Source organism: Ochotona curzoniae, unplaced genomic scaffold (assembly GCF_017591425.1).
Source record: "Ochotona curzoniae isolate NIBS_2020 unplaced genomic scaffold, NIBS_Ocur_1.0 contig_2210, whole genome shotgun sequence".
NCBI classification, from domain to species: Eukaryota; Metazoa; Chordata; class Mammalia; order Lagomorpha; family Ochotonidae; genus Ochotona; species Ochotona curzoniae.
The window spans coordinates 31412192-31430449 of NW_024465369.1; the positions used below are offsets into that span (position 1 = coordinate 31412192).

An 18258-nucleotide genomic window follows, 5' to 3' on the forward strand; every position below is an offset into this window, starting at 1 on the left:
CGCATTTTAGTGAGAGAGTCCAAGGCCGAAGGGGAAAGCCAGCGGTCTCCTGAGGGAAGCCTTCCCACCTGCTGCGGGCGAAGCGCTGGGGAAGGGCGGCAGGCAGCCGCGCGCCCGCCCCGCCTCTCCCGCCGCGCGGCCCCGCGCCAGGGGTTCCCGTGAGTGACCCCGCGCCCAGGACGCGCAGGGGGCTGTTTGGGTGGGGGCGGGGGAGCCGCCGGGGCACCAAAATAGGAGCCGCTTGTGGTCTGGAGCTGCACTAGCAGGCAGCCTCCGTCGCGCCTCTACCAAAGATGGTCAGAGGGTCCGGAGGCGCCCCCACCCCCGCTCGCTGGTAGCCTTGCGGGCCGGCACCGCGTTCCGAAGCAGCCACCGGAGGTAGGTGCGGTGCGGACCTGCTGCCCGGGGGCCAGCCGGGCGACGACTGAGCGGGACCGAGCGCGGGAGAGCGAGGCCGCGCCGCCCGCCGAGCCCGCCGGCGGCAAACGAACGGAGACAATGGCCGCGCGGGCGCCGGGCCGGGCCGGGCGCAGCGCGTGGGGCCGCCCGCAGCGCTCCCCGCCGGCCCACACCTGTTCCGGGCGCCCGGCTGAGGGACGCGGGCAGCGGGCCCGGCGGGCGGCGCTCGGTGCCCTGGACGCGAGTCCCCCGCGCCGGGGCCCCGGGGCGGAGCGCTCTCCGGGCGGGAACCCGAGCCTGGGGCCCAGGCGCGGGGCGCGCGGAAACCCCTGCGGCCGGAGCCGGGGAAGGGGCGCGGGCCTTGGGTCCCTCCGCTGGTTTCTTGTGCGCGAAGCGAAAAGGCACGAGGTTTCCTTTTCTTCAGGTTTCTTCTAGTGCATTTAGATTTTGGTCACCCCCCATCCATGCTTCTTGACATGCCGGTGTGATTTGAAAGAAAAAAGGAGTGAGGAGTGAGGTGCAAGTGGGGCCGAGCGGATGCGGCCAAAGGACAGGGCTCTGCCAAGTGTGGGATCACTTCTCTTCACCGGCCCGGGCGAGATTGCGGAGACTGAGTGAATGCGGTAGCCAAGTCAGTGTTGCTTCTTAAAGGGCAAATGAAAAATGCGGGGGGGGGGGGCGCTCGTTTTTGGCTCGAAGCCGCTCTCAGAATTTATTTTGACCACTCTGTAAATTATAAAGCAGTCCGCCCACATTTTGCATTTTTCGCCTTAGGCTGTTGAACTTAGTGTAGGTTTCTGAATGATTTCCATGCTTATCCGTCATTCCAGTGAGTTACCTAGCATCCATTGTTAGAGGTAAAATGCAAAGTTGAAAACATTTTATTTACCTCCTTTTAATTGCAGCCATGGCTCTCAAAGGACAAGAAGATTACATTTATCTCTTCAAGGATTCCGCACATCCTGTGGACCTTCTGGATGCCTTCAGAACATTTTACCTGGATGGATTATTTACTGATATCACCCTTCAGTGTCCTTCGGGCATCATCTTCCATTGTCACCGAGCTGTGTTAGCTGCTTGCAGCAATTATTTTAAGGCCATGTTCACGGCGGACATGAAAGAAAAATTTAAAAACAAAATCAAACTCTCTGGTATCCACCATGATATTCTAGAAGGCCTTGTCAATTATGCATATACATCCCAGATTGAAATAACGAAAAGAAACGTCCAGAGCCTGCTCCAGGCAGCAGATCTGTTGCAGTTCCTCTCCGTGAAGAAGGCTTGCGAGCAGTTCTTGGTAAGACACCTGGATATTGACAATTGTATTGGGATGCACTCCTTTGCAGAGTTTCACATGTGTCCAGAACTAGAGAAGGAATCTCGGAGAATTCTGTGCTCGAGGTTTAAGGAAGTGTGGCAACAAGAAGAATTTCTAGAAATCAGCCTTGAGAAGTTCCTCTTTATCTTATCGAGGAAGAATCTAAGTGTTTGGAAAGAAGAAGCTATCATAGAGCCAGTGATTAAGTGGACCGCCCATGATGTGGAAAAGCGAATTGAATGCTTGTATAATCTGCTGAGCTATATCAACATCGACATTGATCCAGTGTATTTAAAAACAGCATTAGGCCTTCAAAGAAGCTGCTTGCTAACAGAAAATAAAATCCGCTCTCTAATATACAATGCCTTGAATCCCATGCATAAGGAGATTTCCCAGAGGTCCACAGCCACAATGTATATCATTGGAGGCTACTACTGGCATCCTTTGTCAGAAGTCCACATATGGGATCCTTTGACGAATGTTTGGATTCAGGGAGCAGAAATACCAGATTATACCAGAGAGAGTTATGGGGTTACATGTGTGGGACCCAACATTTATGTCACTGGGGGCTATAGGACGGATAACATAGAAGCTCTCGACACAGTGTGGATCTATAACAGTGAAAGTGATGATTGGACAGAGGGTTTGCCAATGCTCAATGCTAGGTATTACCACTGTGCAGTCACCTTGGGCGGCTGTGTCTATGCCTTAGGGGGTTACAGAAAAGGAGCGCCAGCGGAAGAGGCCGAGTTCTATGACCCTTTAAAGGAGAAATGGATCCCTATTGCCAACATGATTAAAGGTAAGCACGATGTTGTGTAATCTGTCTTGTTTAGATATTTGGGGTTAGATTAACATGCGATGCTCTTACACATAACATTAGAAACATTGATCATTTTGACATCTTATAAGATGGATAGTAGATTGTGCAAATAATGATGTACAGATTGCTACAGTCCCTTTTACATGTAAGAAATCAATAATTCATCTTACTGGTATCAAGTGTTAAAAATGTGTTTACAAGAAAATAAATGCCTGTGTAAGTCAGAAGCTAACTGGGGGGCCCCGGCGTGAAGGCCTAGTGGCTAAATCCTTGCCATACATCTGCTCGGATGCCATATGGGTACTGGTTCATATCCCGGCTGCTCTGCTTCCCATCTAGCTCCCTGTCAGTGGCCTGGGAAAGCAGAAGAGGACAGCTCAAAGCCTTGGGACCCTACACCCACCTAGCAGACTCCCAAGAAGCTCCTGGCTCCTGGCTTTGGATCAGCTCAGCTCTGGTTGTCGTGGCCACTTGGGGAGTGAAGCCTCAGACAAAAGATCTTTCTCTCTGTATTTTCTTCTTTCTGTATATCTGCCTGACCAATACAAAATTAAATAAATATTTTAAAAAGAAAAAAAACCAGCTAACCTGGGGAGTTAGTATGTACTCTAGTGGTTCACATGTCTGCCCACCCCCCCTTTTTTGGATTTGATTTCAAGTCCTGGGTCCTAGCTCCTGGCTTCCTGCTGGGAAGCAATGGTGATGGGCCAAGTTCTTGCCACCCAGGTGGGAGACCTGGGTGGTATTCTGGTTCCTGGCCTTTGGGGAATGAACCAGTGCATGGGTAAAGTGTGTGTGTATGTCTCACACACTGGCTCTTTTTTCCTCTCTGCCTGCATCTCAAATAAATAAAAATGCTAGTAGAAGAGAAAGATCTGGTTTTATGTTTGTTTGTTTGTTTTTCTGCTTGCTTTTGGAATCAACCCCCTTTCAGTTCTACTAAGTGGTATTTTTTCCTCTCAGAATTTGCTGATCAGCTCTGAAGACGTCTTTCATTAATACCTTGGAAGGTTTGGTTTCCAGTGCTTTTAACAAACTATGTTCTCCAAAGAAGCACATGGCTTGGTGAGGCAGGGCAGGGGGCTGAGAGGGCAGGCTGGTGTTAGAGAAGAGGGGCAGACAGAAATACTCTCGAGACCCAGCGAACCAGGCTCCTTGGTGTTTCTCTGTGTCTGCTAAACTTTGTATTTTCTGCTATCTTTGTTGGTAGATGAGCCTTGCTTTCCTTTCCTCCCACGGGGAAAAAACGTTAAAATGGAACCATTAAAATGGGAGCTGTGTTTCATGACATCTTTTCATTAGTGCAAGGAGATGTGCAAAACAACCAGTAAGTTGTTACCAAATTTGTGGCGTTACAGCCCAGATATTTCTTCCCAGGCCCTTCTGTTTCTTTTTTAGTACTAGTGAGGCTGTGGGAATTTGACCTGGTCTGGAAATCCGACTTGCTGTGATTGTTGGGTGACAAGCAGGAAGCCTGGGAGGCCAAGTGGCTCTGTGATCAGACACACTGCTTCTGGGAAATCCCAGCTTCCCACTTGCCTACTGGTCAGTGTGGGTAAGGTCACCCTGTGCCCTGACGTAGTCATCTATACAGTGGGGAAAAATTAAATTATTTTATGCTTGTGAAGGATTAAATTAATTTATGCTGTGAAGTTCGTAGAACGGTGTCCGGCACAAAGTCAGCCCTCAGTACATAGTGGGCATAGAATGTTACTTAGATGATTCACAAAAAGATGTCAACCTGGATAAGGCAAAAATGTATATATTTTAACTGATTATTAATTTAAAAGTCAGAAGGAGGGAGAGCAAGGTCTCTTTTCCTGCCTTGGCCAGGCTGAAGTGAGGAGTCTAGAATTCCAGCATGTCTCCCATGTGGGTGACAGGGGCTCGGAGACTTGTGCCACCCTCTGCTGCTTTCCCAGGAGTATTAGCAGGAAACTGGATTCAAAGTGGAGCAGCTAGGACTCGAATTGGCACTCTGATTACTGGCATTGTAAGCAGCAGCTTGACCCACTGCACCATAAACTGGCTGAATGTCTTTCGCATTAAGTCAGGACTGCAGTTGTTCCAGTGAAAGGAGATGACTGTAAACCTGTTGCTGTTTTTCTTACTCTTTGGCCTGGTGTGATGGCTGAATGGTTAAATCCTATCCACAAGCACCGGGATCCCATATGGGCACCAGTTAGTGTCCTGCTGCCCTGCTTCCCTTCCAGCTGCCTACCTGTGGTCTGGGAAAGCAGTGGAGGATGGCCCAAGAGCCTGGGGACCCTGCACCAGCATGGGAAACCTGGAAGAAGCTCCTGGCTCTTGGCATCAGATCAGCTCAGCTCCAGCCATTACAGCCATTTAAGGAGTGAATCAGAGGAAGATCTTTTTCTCTTTCTCTTTTTATCTGCTTCTCCCCATAAATCTGACTTTCCAATAAAAATAAATCTTTTTTTTAAAAAAAAGATTAGATTTGTTTTCCCTGGAAAGACACACTTAACTCCCCTAGTGGCTCCAACGGCTGGAGTTGAGCTGTTCAGAAGCAAGGGGCCAGGTGCTTCTGGGTCTCCTATGTGGGTGAAGGATCCCAAGGTTTTGGATCATCCTCCACTGCTTTTCCAGGCCATTAGCAGGAAGCTGGATGGGAAGGGGAGCAACTGGGACATGAACCAGCGCCCACATGGCACTTACAGGGGGAGGATTAGCCACACGGGACGCCTCTTGCTGCTTTTTGTCTTTGCCTGAGCTTGGTCCTGATTCTTCTCCTTCAAAAGAGACAAACTCAACTGTTTTAGCAACTATTACGCACATAGGTGCATTTCTCCTTCTGTTTCTTAATGACAAGTTAGCCACTTTTGTGGTTCCGTAGGTTAGAGCATATTTCTGTTGAGGTTGGAGTTAATTACTAAAATGTTTAAAAACTATTTGAAACACGGGCTGTTGAAAAGACATGCTTCAGCCATATGTCTACTGTAAAAGAAAGCCTCGAGTGTTCTCGCATTAGCCATTGGTGGAACAGGAAACCTTTGCAGCCCAAGTCACCACCTTGAACCTGCTGAATCTGAAATTCCAGAGTTGTGTGGTTTAAACTTACATAGTTGCTTCTTTTATGTATTGTCATCTCAGAGAACATAACACTTGTCCCTGCTATGTGCAGTTTTAAATATGACTGTCCTGGTAAGTGGTCCCATACTGAGCCACTTTTATGTATAAGGATAACACTATCCTTTGGAGTGTTAGTGTAGTGCCAACTTTCCCTGGTTAAAGAGATTAATTTGGGTAGAGTCTAATTTCAACTTCATTTCCTAATGTTGAGTTAGGAATGTGACATCAAAAGAAGAAATAAATATTTGGCAGCTCAGGTATTTAAATCTTTTCTTTTTTTAATATTTATTTATTTTTATTGGAAAGGCAGATATACAGAGAGGAGGAGAGACAGAGAGAAAGATCTTCCATCTGATGATTCACTCCCCAAGTGACTGCAACATCCGGTGCTGTGCTGACCCGAAGCCAGGAGCCAGAAACTTCCTCCAGGTCTCCCACGTGGGTGCAGGGTCCCAAGGCTTTGTGCCATCCCCGGCTGCTTTCCCAGGCCAGAAGCAGGGAGCTGGATGGGAAGTGGAGCTGCCAGGATTAGAACCAGCACCCATGTGAGATCCTGGCACGTTTAAGAGGAGGACTTCAGCCACTAGGCCACGCTGCCAGACCCAAATTTTTTCTTTCTTTTTTTCATGTCCGTAACTGTCCTGCTTATAAATCAGCTTTTTTTTTTTTTTGAAGACTTTAATTTTTATTGGATATACAGATTTACAGAGGGGAAAGAAAAAGATGTTCTGGCTGCTGGTTCACTTCCCAGATGGGTGGAATGGCCTGAGCTGAGATGATCCAGTGTCAAGAGCCACGAATTTCTTCTGGGTCTCTCACGTGGGTGCAGGGTCTCAAGGCTTTTGGGTCATCCTCCACTGCTTTCCCAGACCACAAATGGAACTGGATGGGAAGCGGAACAGCCAGGACACGACCAGTGCCCATATGGGCTTTGCAAGGGGAAGATTAACTGGTTGAGCCAACGCTTCTGCCCCTATAAATCAGCTTTTATCTTGGAGTAAATGTGAATTGGGTGATTGAACGGCACGCAGCATGTAGCAGTGCTAGGTAATGCTTAGTTGAAAGACTAAATTGATGTTTTCAACTAAAATGGGCTTCATTGTTTTTCTTCCTCTCTTTTTATTCCACTTCTGAAGTGTCCTTCCTGTCCTGTGGATCAGTGTTTCCCAGGTTGCCAAAATCGAGCATCAGTGTGGTTTGTCTCAGAATCATCAAGGCCTAACATTTTCCTTTTGTCTCTTGCCTCGGTGCCCTTCCCTTCAATCACATGCTTGATACTATTTGTCTGGACCAGTTCCCCACTCTCTCTGCTGTTCCTTTTCAGGCCCTCTCTCACTCTATTTAAAAAAGCTTAAAGGGCCTGGCGCGGTGGCCTAGCAGCTGAGGTCCTCACCTTGAATGTGCCAAGATAACACATGGGCGCCGGTTCTACTCCCGGCAACCCTGCTTCCCATCCAGCTTCCTGCTTGTGGCCTGGGAAAGCAGTCGGGGATGCCCATAAACCTTTGGACCCTGCACCCACGTGGGAGACCTGGAGGAAGTTCCTGGCTCCTGGCTTCAGATCGGCACAGCACTGGCTGTTGTGGCCACTTGAGGAGTGAACCATCAGATGGAAGATCTTCCTCTCTGTCTCTTATAATAAAATGAAAATAAAAATGCCTTTCCAATAAAAAATGAATAAATGCCTTTCCAATAAAAATGAATAAATCTTAAAAAAAAAAAAAAAAAGCTTAAAAACCTTGCTGAATTTTAAGCCCAGAGGCCTCCTTGACTGTCAAGATCCTTTGCCACGTGACTTCAGTTTACTGTGTCAGTCTTAACTCCTCTGGGTTACGTGCCCTGTCTAACTGTGCTTGGTAGACTCTGTCACTGGGCTCTGCTCTGCTTGACAGGGCTTCCTGTCACCTGCATGGTGACAGAGCTGTCGCTATCAAAGCCGGAGTCAAATTCTGCCACCCTCTGCTGCGATTCTCCTAGTCAAAAGCTCCAAGCGTTCAGTAGTTCCTCTGTTTTTTTTATGGTCGATCTTCCATCCTGTATCTTGTGTTCCAGTTACTTATGTCTGTGTTTCGTCCTGTCTTAAAAAGGTCGAGGAATCATCCTTGCTTTTATCTCTCACTGCACCTAACCCAAAGCCTTGCAGCTACTCTCAACAATGAACTTTGCTCAGAATTCATTGCAGAAAAAGAGGGGAAGTTCAGTCTGAAGCTGTCATTTTAATTACACACAGGTGTGGGAAATGCTACTGCCTGTGTCTTACATGAAGTTATCTATGTCATTGGCGGTCACTGCGGCTACAGAGGAAGCTGCACCTATGACAAGGTCCAGAGCTACAATTCTGATATCAATGAATGGAGCCTCATCACCTCCAGTCCACATCCAGGTAACACAATACCTTCTCAAAGATGTGTGTTGTGCTGCTGTTTAGCACATGGCTTAGCTAAAAATAGGCCGGAAATAGAAAAGTGCTAACATTATGGAATACTATGCATAAATGTAATTAAAAAGCTTAGCAATATTTTTGTATGTTCATGTGATAATTATTAGATTCCAGTTAGGTAGTGTCTATAATTATTTTTGATGTCTAGAACTATTTTTTGATAGTCTATGTGTATGGAAATAATAGATCCTTTTTAAATGTTTTTTCACTTAGGTTTTTTTCTTGTATTTTAGTTTGTTATGGACTTTAATGTAGGCTATATATAAAAATGCTAATTTTTAGGGCCTGGCGTGGTGGCGCAGTGGTTAAGGTCCTCGCCTTGCACGCCCGGGATCCCATATGGGCGCTGGTTCTATCCTGGCAGCCCCGCTTCCCTTCCAGCTCCCTGCTTGTGGCTCAGGAAAGCAGTCGAGGATGGCTCAAAGCTTTGGGACCCTGCACCCGCGTGGGAGACCCGGAAGAAGTTCCTGGATCCTTGCTTCAGATCGGCATAGCATCGGCCGTTGCACTCATTTGGGGAGTGAATCATCAGACAGAAGATCTTCCTCTCTGTATATCCGCCTTTCCAATAAAAAAAATAATAAAAATAAATCCTTTAAAAAAAAATCTTTAAAAAATGCTATTTTTTTAAAGATTTGCTTGTTTTTATTTGAAAGGCAGATTTTACAAAGAGAGAGGGAGAAGTAGAGAGGTCCATCCAGTGGTTCACGCCGTAAACGGCCAGAGCTAAGGTGCTCTGAAACGAAAGCCAGGAGCTTCTTTCTTTCTTTTTTTTTTTTTTTTAGATTTATTTCATTTTTATTGGAAAGGCGGATATACAGAGAGGAGAGACAGAGAGGAACATCTTCCGTCTGATGATTCGCTCCCCAAGTGAGCGCAGCAGCCGATGCTATTCCGATCCGAAGCCAGGAGCCTCTTCCGGGTCTCCCATATGGGTGCAGGGTCCCAAGGCTTTGGGCCGTCCTCGACTGCTTTCCCAGGCCACAGGCAGGGAGCTGGAAGGGAAGTGGGGCCGCCGGGTTAGAACCGGCGCCCATATGGGATCCAGGCATGCAAGGCGAGGACCTTAACCACTGCGCCATTGTGCCGGGCCCCCAGGAACTTCTTTCAAGTCTCCCCTGTGGGTACAGGGGCCCAACGAGGTGAACTATCCTCCAGTAGTTCCCCAGACTGCTAGCACAGAGCTGGATCAGAAGTAAAGCAGTCAGGACATGCTCTTTTACCCATACAGGATGATAGCGCTTGCAGGAAGATTAACTTGCACTAGCCCCTGTCAGTTAGGGTTGGGCCATTCTCCACTGCTTTCCCAGGGCACAAGCAGAGAGCTGGATGGGAAGTGGAGCTGCTGAGATATGAACCATCATCCATCCAGAGACAGAGAGGAAAATCTTCTGTCTATTCATTCACTCCCCAAGTGGCCACAACAGCCAGAGCTGCCCTGACTGAAGCCAGGAGCCCAGAGCCTCCTCCAGTTCTCTCATTTGAGTGCAGAGTCCCAAGGCTTTGGGCCATCCTCAACTGCTTTCTCAGTCCGTGAGCAGTGAGCTGGATGAGAAGCAGGACCACCGGTATTAGAAAAAGTGCCCATAAGGAATCCTCGTGCCTGCAAGGTGAGGACTTTAGGTAGGCCACTGCACTGGGCCCTTCCACCTAGTATTTTTTTTTTTAATTTTTATTTATTTTTATTGGAAAGGCAGATATACAGAGAGGAGGAGAGACAGAGAGGAAGATCTTCCATCCATTGATTCACTCCCTAAGTGGCTGCAACGGCTGGAACTGAGCCAATCCAAAGCTAGGAGCCAGGAACTTCTTTCCAAGTCTCCCACATTGGTGCCGGGTCCCAATGCTCTGGGCCGTCCTTGACTGCTTTCCCAGGCCACAAGCAGGGGGCTGGATGGGAAATAGAGCTGCCGGGGGAAGTTAAGCTGCCAGGATTAGAACCAGCGCCCATATGGGATCCTGGCGCATTCAAGGTGAGGACTTTAACCACTATGCTATTGTGCCAGGCCCCCCACCTAGTATTTTTTCAAGGTCAGATTCTAGTCCAAATAGTCTGACTTGGAAACTGTGCCTTTTGTTTTGTTTTGGAACCTATTTTTGTTGTTGTTTGTTTGTTTTGTTTTGTTTTGTTTTTAATTGGAAAAGCAGATGTACAGAGAGGCAGAGAGACGGGAAGATCCTGTTTTGAAATCTATATTCTTACGAACTTTATCTTATTTAAACCTTAAAAGTTAGATGTTATTCTGCCTATTTCATGGAAAGATTTATCTTAAAATCCAATACCTAAAACGTGAGACTAACAAATTATAGCGTAGTTATGTCCATTATGAATTTACTATGAATATTTTTATAGAGACCCAAAATACAAGCATCCCATTTGTTAGCTATTTTGAAATCTAAAAGGGAGTACTTCTGTCAAAGTACTAAAAGCCATGAAAGATTGAAAATCAACCCAAAGCAATAATCAAATTACAGTAAAAATCAACAGGAACATATAATTTCACTTAGAAAGTTTCAGTTTGGGGGCCTGGCACTGTTGCCTAGCAGCTGAAGTCCTCTCCTTGCACATGCTAGGATCCCATGTGGGCAACGAACGGCTCTAATCCCGGCAGCCCATTTCCCACCCAGCTCCCTGCTTGTGGCCTGGGAAAGCAGTCGAGGACGGCCCAAAGCTTGGGACCCTGCACTTACACGTAGGAGATCTGCAGAAAGCGCCTACTTGCGGATCAGTTCTGCTCCGGCCATTGCGGCCATTTAGGGAGTGAATCATTGAATCTTCCTCTCTGTCTCTCCTCCTCTCTATATACTACATATCTGATTTTGCAATAAAAAGTAAATAAATCTTTAAAAAGTTTCAGTTTGTATTGAACTTTTTCTTGAGAAAATGGACATTCCAAATTACCACCTTGTGTGATATATGCCGGAAGGCTCTCAGTTATTAGAACATTTTTGACCTGGCCTGCAGCACGTATTTACAATTCAGGCAAGTTAATGTAAAAATCATGATTTCTGACCTTAACAAAAATTGTAAGATCTGGCACCCCTGCTACCCATTCAGCAGCCATTGCTGTTGGGGTGCCTGTGTTCTCCTCTTGACCCGGCTGCCCCACAGTGTCTTCCATTCTGGTCCCATCGCACATGTAGGCTGCTGCTTTACCTCTTTCGACCTGCTTTTTTGGCAGTTTATTATCCTCTTAAGCTCTTAAATGTGTATGCAGCAGCCTTCACTGACTTAATGGCAAGGGGTGCTGCCTACACATTTCATAGCACCTGCCTGAGGAAGGCAAAATGTCAGTATGGATTCAGCTTTATACAGATCCATGGCTTAGACCCAAAAGAAATGACTATTATTATTTTAAAAGATATTACAAGTGTTATCTTTTTATCTTAATCTCTTTGAGCGGTAAATGTGTATAACTGAAAATCATGAGACCATATAATTTTATAAATTCGAGATGATATGTTTTGAAACCCTACATCAGGAAAGCTTATATTCTAGCAATTATGTAAGACACAAAGATAGATAAGTTCCATTCTGTGTCTACCACAGAATCTGGTAGCAACTATCCATGAAAGTGGGACAGTTCTTGGGAGATTCTGTATATACAAATGCTATTGAAATTGAGAATAGAGAGAATTTGAATTTACTCCCCAGATGGCCTCAATGCCATGGCAAGGCCTGGCAAAATTCAAGAGCTGGGAGCTTTATCTGGGTCTCTCTCATGTGTGGCTGGGACCCAAGCATTTGGGCCATCTTCTGCTGCTTTCTTAGGCCATTAGAAGGGAGTTGGATTGGAAGTGTTGTGACTGGGACATGAAATGGCATGCATGTGGGATGCCAGCGTTGAAGGCTGTGGTCTTCCTTGCTATATCACTGCACTGGCTCCAGGAAAGCAGTTTATGAAGAAAGGCTTTTCTGGCAGGAAGTCAGCCCAATAAGGAAGGAGAGGAAGCTGCAGGTATCTTATTTTCTTGGGAGTAGACATGAATGAAATAAATATAAGAAAGTAGAGTTAGAGATTAGGATGGGAGAGTTCAGTTATGGAACATATCATGGAAGGCTTTGAATGGTATGGTCTGAAACATTTAGCAGGGGTAGGGAATGTGTGGCTCACAGATAATAGCTCAAAACCTACAAAATGATTTCATCTGGTCCTGTCAAGGCAACCGCAGATGGGCCTCAGTGAATCTGTAGCAGACTAATTTTTAAGTTGATAGTTTTGTATGGCCCATGAGTGATGTGATTAAGAATCCAAATGGCCCTTGGCAGGACAAAAATGTTCCTCAGCCCAAATAATGGAGACCCATCAAAGGTTACAGAGTCTTGGTTTCAAGATAATTCCTTTAAGATTAGACCGAGAGGAAGGGAGATCTGCTCAGACTATTGTAACAAATCAGGTGAGAGATGCAGAGAAAACCTTAAGTGGGAGGTGTGGATGAGAGGGGCCAATGAGAGGAGTAGGGTTGACTCAGTGGCTAGTTGCCTCCTTGGCTGGCTGAGGGTATACAGGAGATAAGGGGAGAAAGGAATTGACAGCCATTCCAAGGTCCTCGGCCAGTTGCCTGGGAGGATGGTACATACTGAAAGAGGAACCGAGAGTTGGGAATGGTAGGAAGATGATGAGCTCACTTTTGTAGCTTCGGGTGAAAGGCTAGTTGGATAGCCTAAAAGAGCTGTCCAGCAAGCAGTGGAAAATGTGGGTCTGCGATTTCAGGAGGAAGGATGTAGCTAAATATAGAGATCTGGGAATTGTTTGCTTGCTTGATGGCCATGGGGATGAGGCTGAATAAGATGCCTTGGGAAAGTGCAAAGAGCAGACAGCTGTGGGCAGAATCCTGGGAAATGACCTGACCTGGGAAGAACATGTGAGAAGCAGTACTTGATCGATGGGCAAGTGGCTTAAACTCTGGAGCCTAACTTACCAGTAAAATAAGGAACCTAGTCTGATCCCAGTTTCTTGCAAAGTGGTCTCTTGAAGCCAGCCGACAATGGCTTCCTGCCGCACATGTGGGAGACCCAGATGAAGTTTTAAGCTCCTGGCTTTGGCCTGGCCTCATCCTGGCTGTTGTGGGTACTTGTTGAATGAATCAGCAGGCAATTAATAGATTTTTCTCTTCTCTTTTTCTTTTTTCCTTCCTTCCTTCCTTCCTTCCTTCCTTCCTTCCTTCCTTCCTTCCTTCCTTCCTTCCTTCCTTCCTTCCTTCCTCCCTCCCTCCCTCCCTCCCTCCCTCTCTTGTTTCCTTCTTTCCTTCCTTCTTCCCTTTTTCCCCCTCTGTTCCTCCCTTCTTCCCCTGTTTCTTTCAAATAAAAATGAAAGTCAGTCTGGGGTCACCACTGCTGTGTAGTAGGCTAAGGGATGCACCTGCAGCACCAGCATCCCTTATGGGCACCAGTTTGTGTCCCACCTGCTCCACTTCAAACTGAGCTCCCTGCTTATGTCCTGGGAAAGCAATGGAGGATGGCTCAAATCCCTGGGCCCTTGCACCCACATGGGAGACCTTCAGGTCAGCTTAGGTCTGGTTGTTGCAGATATTTGGGGAGTGAACCAATGGATGGAAGTTCTCTCTCTCTGTGTCTCTGTCTCTCTCTCCTCACTCCTATCTGAAACTCTGCCTTTGCAATAAAAAGAAACCCTAAAAAGTGAAAATCTATCAATAAATAAAGTAAAAATAAAGAAACTAGACTGTATACATTTTACAGGTCCTTTCAGTAAGAAATATCTTATGAAAACAACTTAATTGCATTTGCATTCATTATTATTGTTGTCTCTGAGCCCTTGCATTACTTTGTTCATGTCACTCATGCCATACTGAATAGACAGTGCCACATCTTTGCTTGATATTTATGTGTTAACTCTTTAAGCTGTGGTTGGCAACATTATTCCGTGCGTAGTTTGGAGCATAGTAAAGAAGACATAGTACTTTACCCTTAGTAGTTTCGAAGAGTTGACAAGGAAAAGGGCAGGTAGGGTTGAAGAAGTAAAAGTTCCCATCAACAGTAATAGTATTTCGGTAGCAGGAGGAAAACCTGTCAATAAGACATCATTCGAAGCATCTTTGGTGCTACAGGAAGATTGAGATTATCTGTTTTAACACAAGAATCAAATAAGGGTCCAGCATTGTGGCACAGTGAGTAAAGCTGTTGCCTTCACGGCCAGCATCCCATGTGGGTACCAGTTCAAATACTGCTTGCTCCCTGGTCCAGCTCCCTGCTAATGCACTTAGGAAAACGGATAGGATGCCCCAAGTGCTGAGGTTCCTGGCCCCACCTGGGAGACACAGATTAAGTTCCTGGCTGCTAGATTTGCTCTGTCCCAGTCCTGAGCCCGTTTGGGGAGTGAACCAGTGAATGGCGATTCTCTTTCCCTCCATCTGTGTAACTTTGCCTTTCAAATAGATAAGTCTTCATAATTAGAGTAACATAATATTTTACAAATATTTGAAACAGCTTAGTGTTACAAAGCCCTATATGCATGTTACTGGAAAATACTCAATAAGTTTTTTTTTAAAGAGACTTTTTCTTTTATTTTAAAGGCAGCTTTAGAGGCAGACAGAGATATTCTGTCCATGAGTTTATTCCCCAACTGGCCACAGTAGCCAAAGTTGGGAGTCAGGCGTCCTTGACACTTGTGCCATTCTCCACTGCTTTCCAAGGCCCTTGACAGGGAACTGGATCGGAAGTGAAGCAGATGGGACTCGAACCACACTAAGGCCAAGGCTTAGTGTGCTACACCATGGCACTGTTCTCCTTTATATATATTTTTTTAAGTCAGTGAGTTTTTATGAAGTAAGAGAATTTTTATTTTCTTAGAAGTCAGACACTTGAAAGTAGTACGTGGATTCGAAGCCTATCTTCCAAGACTTTCCTTAGTATTCAAAACTTTGATAGGATGAACTCTACAGATAAGAGGTTGGCTTCCTTTCTTAGAGAAAATCATAGTCCTCTTCCTACATGCTGTCTAAAGAGGAGTTAGTCAGTCTATAAGAAAAGCAACAATAACATGGGCACACATTGAGGTATAGAAGGGGACAGGTACAGCTCATTCATTAACCCAGTAAGCCTCTTTAGGTTTCTTATGTGCCAGCCACTTGCCGTTCTCCAACTGGGTATAGAGCAGTGGACAGGAAATAGTTACTGCTCTGTTAGGATGGGAAGCAAGACATGAAATACACCAGATAACAAGAAGTGCCATGGAGACAAAGTACAGAGATGCCTTGACTGGCCACTTCATTATGGATGTTCAGGGAGAGCTCTCCTAGGAGGTGATGGTAAGATAAGATTTGAGTGGCACAAAGGAGGCAGCTGTGCACAGACCTGCGAGGTAGACAGCTGTGTATTGGCAGTGAGCATTTTCCTAGCTGTGATTTAAGTGTCACTGACAAATCCTCCTCTTCCTGCAGGACTGCAGCTGCAAGTACTTATGTGTGTTTTGTGGCTGATATCTCAGAGTGAACATACAGGCTGGGAGTGATGCTAAAAGTAGGGGCTAGGGTGAGGCAGGCAACGCACTGAAGGCACAGAATTTGAGGAATCCTTCTTGTATTTTACAGCCTAGGTCCCTCACTAGCTTGCTCCTCCCCACAACAGGACAGTAGGCTTGTGAGCTATCCTGTGCTTTGAAGTGCAAGCAGGTTAGAGTGCAGAGAAGGAGGTAAAAAAAAAAAAAAATGAGAAACACTACAGTAACCCAGGAGGTGGACATGTCAGGGTCAGACCCCTTGCCCAGGACCACAACCCTGCCAAGCAGCCCCTTGCCTGAGGGTGCTTGTTAGAATCTGTGAGAATGACAGTTGCTCTGCTTCACAGAGATGGGTGTATGTTTCTCTAATTTCTGGCATCCCTACCTGCCAGCAGTGTGGGAAAAGCAAGCCATACCATCTTGTGTGGCACCGGTAACAGCAGACACTTGAGAGTACCCGCCGCTGGTGGCAGGAATAGCTGCTGAGCCCTGGAGGGACCAACCCCAGTTCCCTGGTGGGCCTGCCTGTGGGCGGCGGGGGGGGGGGGGGGGAATGTTGCTCCACTGTGCCTATTGTTTACAGGTGACAGCAAATCCTGGGTGTCTGTGTTGGGCAAGCTGCAGAAGGGCAGTGATCTGAGTATGAGTTCTTTCTTGGCACTTGCAGGGCCAATTTAAGGACGGCTATGTAGCAAGAACACATAGATGGATGTTCAGTGTCAATATGCAGCAGTGTGGACCAGAATTAAACTGTCATCACTACGTGTGTGTGTGTGTGTGTGTGTGTGTGTGTGTGTGTGTGTGTGTGTGTGTGTGTGTACGTGCGCTAAATCATAGAGGGTCATGAAATCACCATACTATGGTAACTCTTATTTGTCTTTCTACAAAATCTTTCTTTTTAAAAGAATACGGATTGTGCTCAGTTCCATTTGAAAACAAGCTGTATCTAGTTGGCGGACAAACTACAATCACAGAGTGCTACGACCCTGAACAAAACAAGTGGAGGGAAATTGCTCCCATGATGGAAAGAAGGATGGAGTGTGGTGCTGTCATCATGAACGGATGCATTTATGTCACTGGAGGATATTCCTACTCCAAGGGAACATATCTTCAGAGCATTGAGAAATATGATCCAGAGCTGAATAAGTGGGAAATTGTGGGTAACCTTCCCAGTGCCATGCGGTCTCATGGATGTGTTTGTGTGTATAATGTCTGATGGTAACTACAGAAATGACCAAGTTATCACTGTTTCTGGGTGAGTGAGAAGAAAAATCAGGGAAGGATACAGGGTATGGAATTCCCTACTGATTGTGGTCTGGCAATGTCAGAACCCTACTGTGCTCCCAAAGCCAGTGATAAATAGTCAAGAAGAACCATCTGCATATATACAGTTGAATTAGTGGAGGAGGTAACTCCTATAGTTTTTGCTTTCCAAAGGTCATCGGGGATATTTGATTTTAGTATAAGGTGAAAGAACCTTTGTAGGGCATCTTTTCTTCCTGGTAGCGTCAACACTGGGTGTAGATCAAAATCATTCTTTGTACTGAGATGTGTCTTCAGAGCCTATAATGTAATGGAAGTATCTATTAAGTTCCATGTATCCAACAAGAATTTGAAATTTAAAGAGGGAACCTTCTCTACCTCTACAAAACCTACATTGAAAATGTTTTTCACCTTTATTTCACAGTATTTGGAATGTGAAATTATTTTAAGTATGCTTTTTTTAATCTTTGTACTATATCTAATTTATTGTTTTTCTTTATTCACTGACTACCAGAGATAGACAAAATAGTATGTGAAATATTGTTACTGTTCAAATAGTTTACAAACTAGATTTGAAAGACCAAGTCTGTAAAATTGCAGAGATAATACTCGAACATTTGCCAGTGGTATGGGCTATTTGTAATTTTTTGCTTTGGTGCACATTGCTTGTGTAGGTCTTTAAGCATGACAGAAAATTTAGGCTTATATGTAGATGTGTGTCTGCATCTAAAATTGAGTTTCTGAACAAGAAAACATGTAAATCAGTTGTGTGATAGTAGAAAATAAATTGACAGAAAGAAATTTACGTTAATTTTCTAGCTCTTCTACTAGCTAGCTTTGTGGCTTGAGTTGCTTAACCTTTCCTTGATTAGACCTGCCAGCACTGGCACTGTGGGTCATAATTGTGCCTAGGTACAGATCCCTCCTGTCCTGCAGCCAGGGGTGGCTTGAGTGACATCTGCCTCTGGTTCAGAAACCCCGTTTTCCATTTCCTCCAGTGTGCCTACAGGACTGCTTTCCAGAGGTACCATAATGTGGGAAACGTTTGGAAGCACTGCTTTAGATAACTCACCTCGACTTTTAGTTATCGAGATGTCATCTATTCTACCCTCTTTGTTTTTTGAAAAAAAAAAGTAATATTTTTAACTTTAAATTCTCAAATTTAAGACTACCTAATACTTTGACTTAATAAACTTTTAGAAAACTGTTTAGTGCATTAATTCCAGGTACCATTTTTGCTTTAAAGGTTTATTTTATTTTTATTGGAAAATCAGAGCTACAGAGAGAAGAGACAGAGAGGCAAGATCTTCCATCCGCTGATTCACTCCGCAGGTGGCCGCAGTGGCTGGAGCTGAGCCAATCTAAAGCCAGGAGCCAGGAGTTTCTTCTGGGTCTCCCATATGGGTGCAGGGTCCCAAGGCTTTGGGCCGTCCTCGACTGCTTTTCCAGGCCACAAGCAGGGAGC

General features: G+C 45.7%; 1 protein-coding gene across 1 annotated transcript; it reads left to right on the top strand.

Annotated features, from left to right (window-relative positions):
- Positions 1-1306: 1306 nt before the first annotated feature.
- Positions 1307-16752, top strand: KLHL23 (kelch like family member 23). Its single transcript, XM_040972087.1, has 3 exons — positions 1307-2519; positions 7861-8013; positions 16436-16752. Exons 1-3 carry the CDS (start codon positions 1307-1309, stop codon positions 16744-16746), a joined length of 1677 nt encoding a protein of 558 aa, XP_040828021.1. The 3' UTR covers positions 16747-16752.
- The last annotated feature ends 1506 nt before the right edge of the window (positions 16753-18258 follow it).

Coding starts and splice junctions, on each gene's coding strand:
- KLHL23 (XM_040972087.1), top strand. CDS start 1,307: ATGGCTCTCAAAGGACAAGAAGATTACATTTATCTCTTCAAGGATTCC. Junction 2,520..7,860: donor TATTGCCAACATGATTAAAG/GTAAGCACGATG, acceptor AATTACACACAG/GTGTGGGAAATGCTACTGCC. Junction 8,014..16,435: donor CACCTCCAGTCCACATCCAG/GTAACACAATAC, acceptor TCTTTTTAAAAG/AATACGGATTGTGCTCAGTT.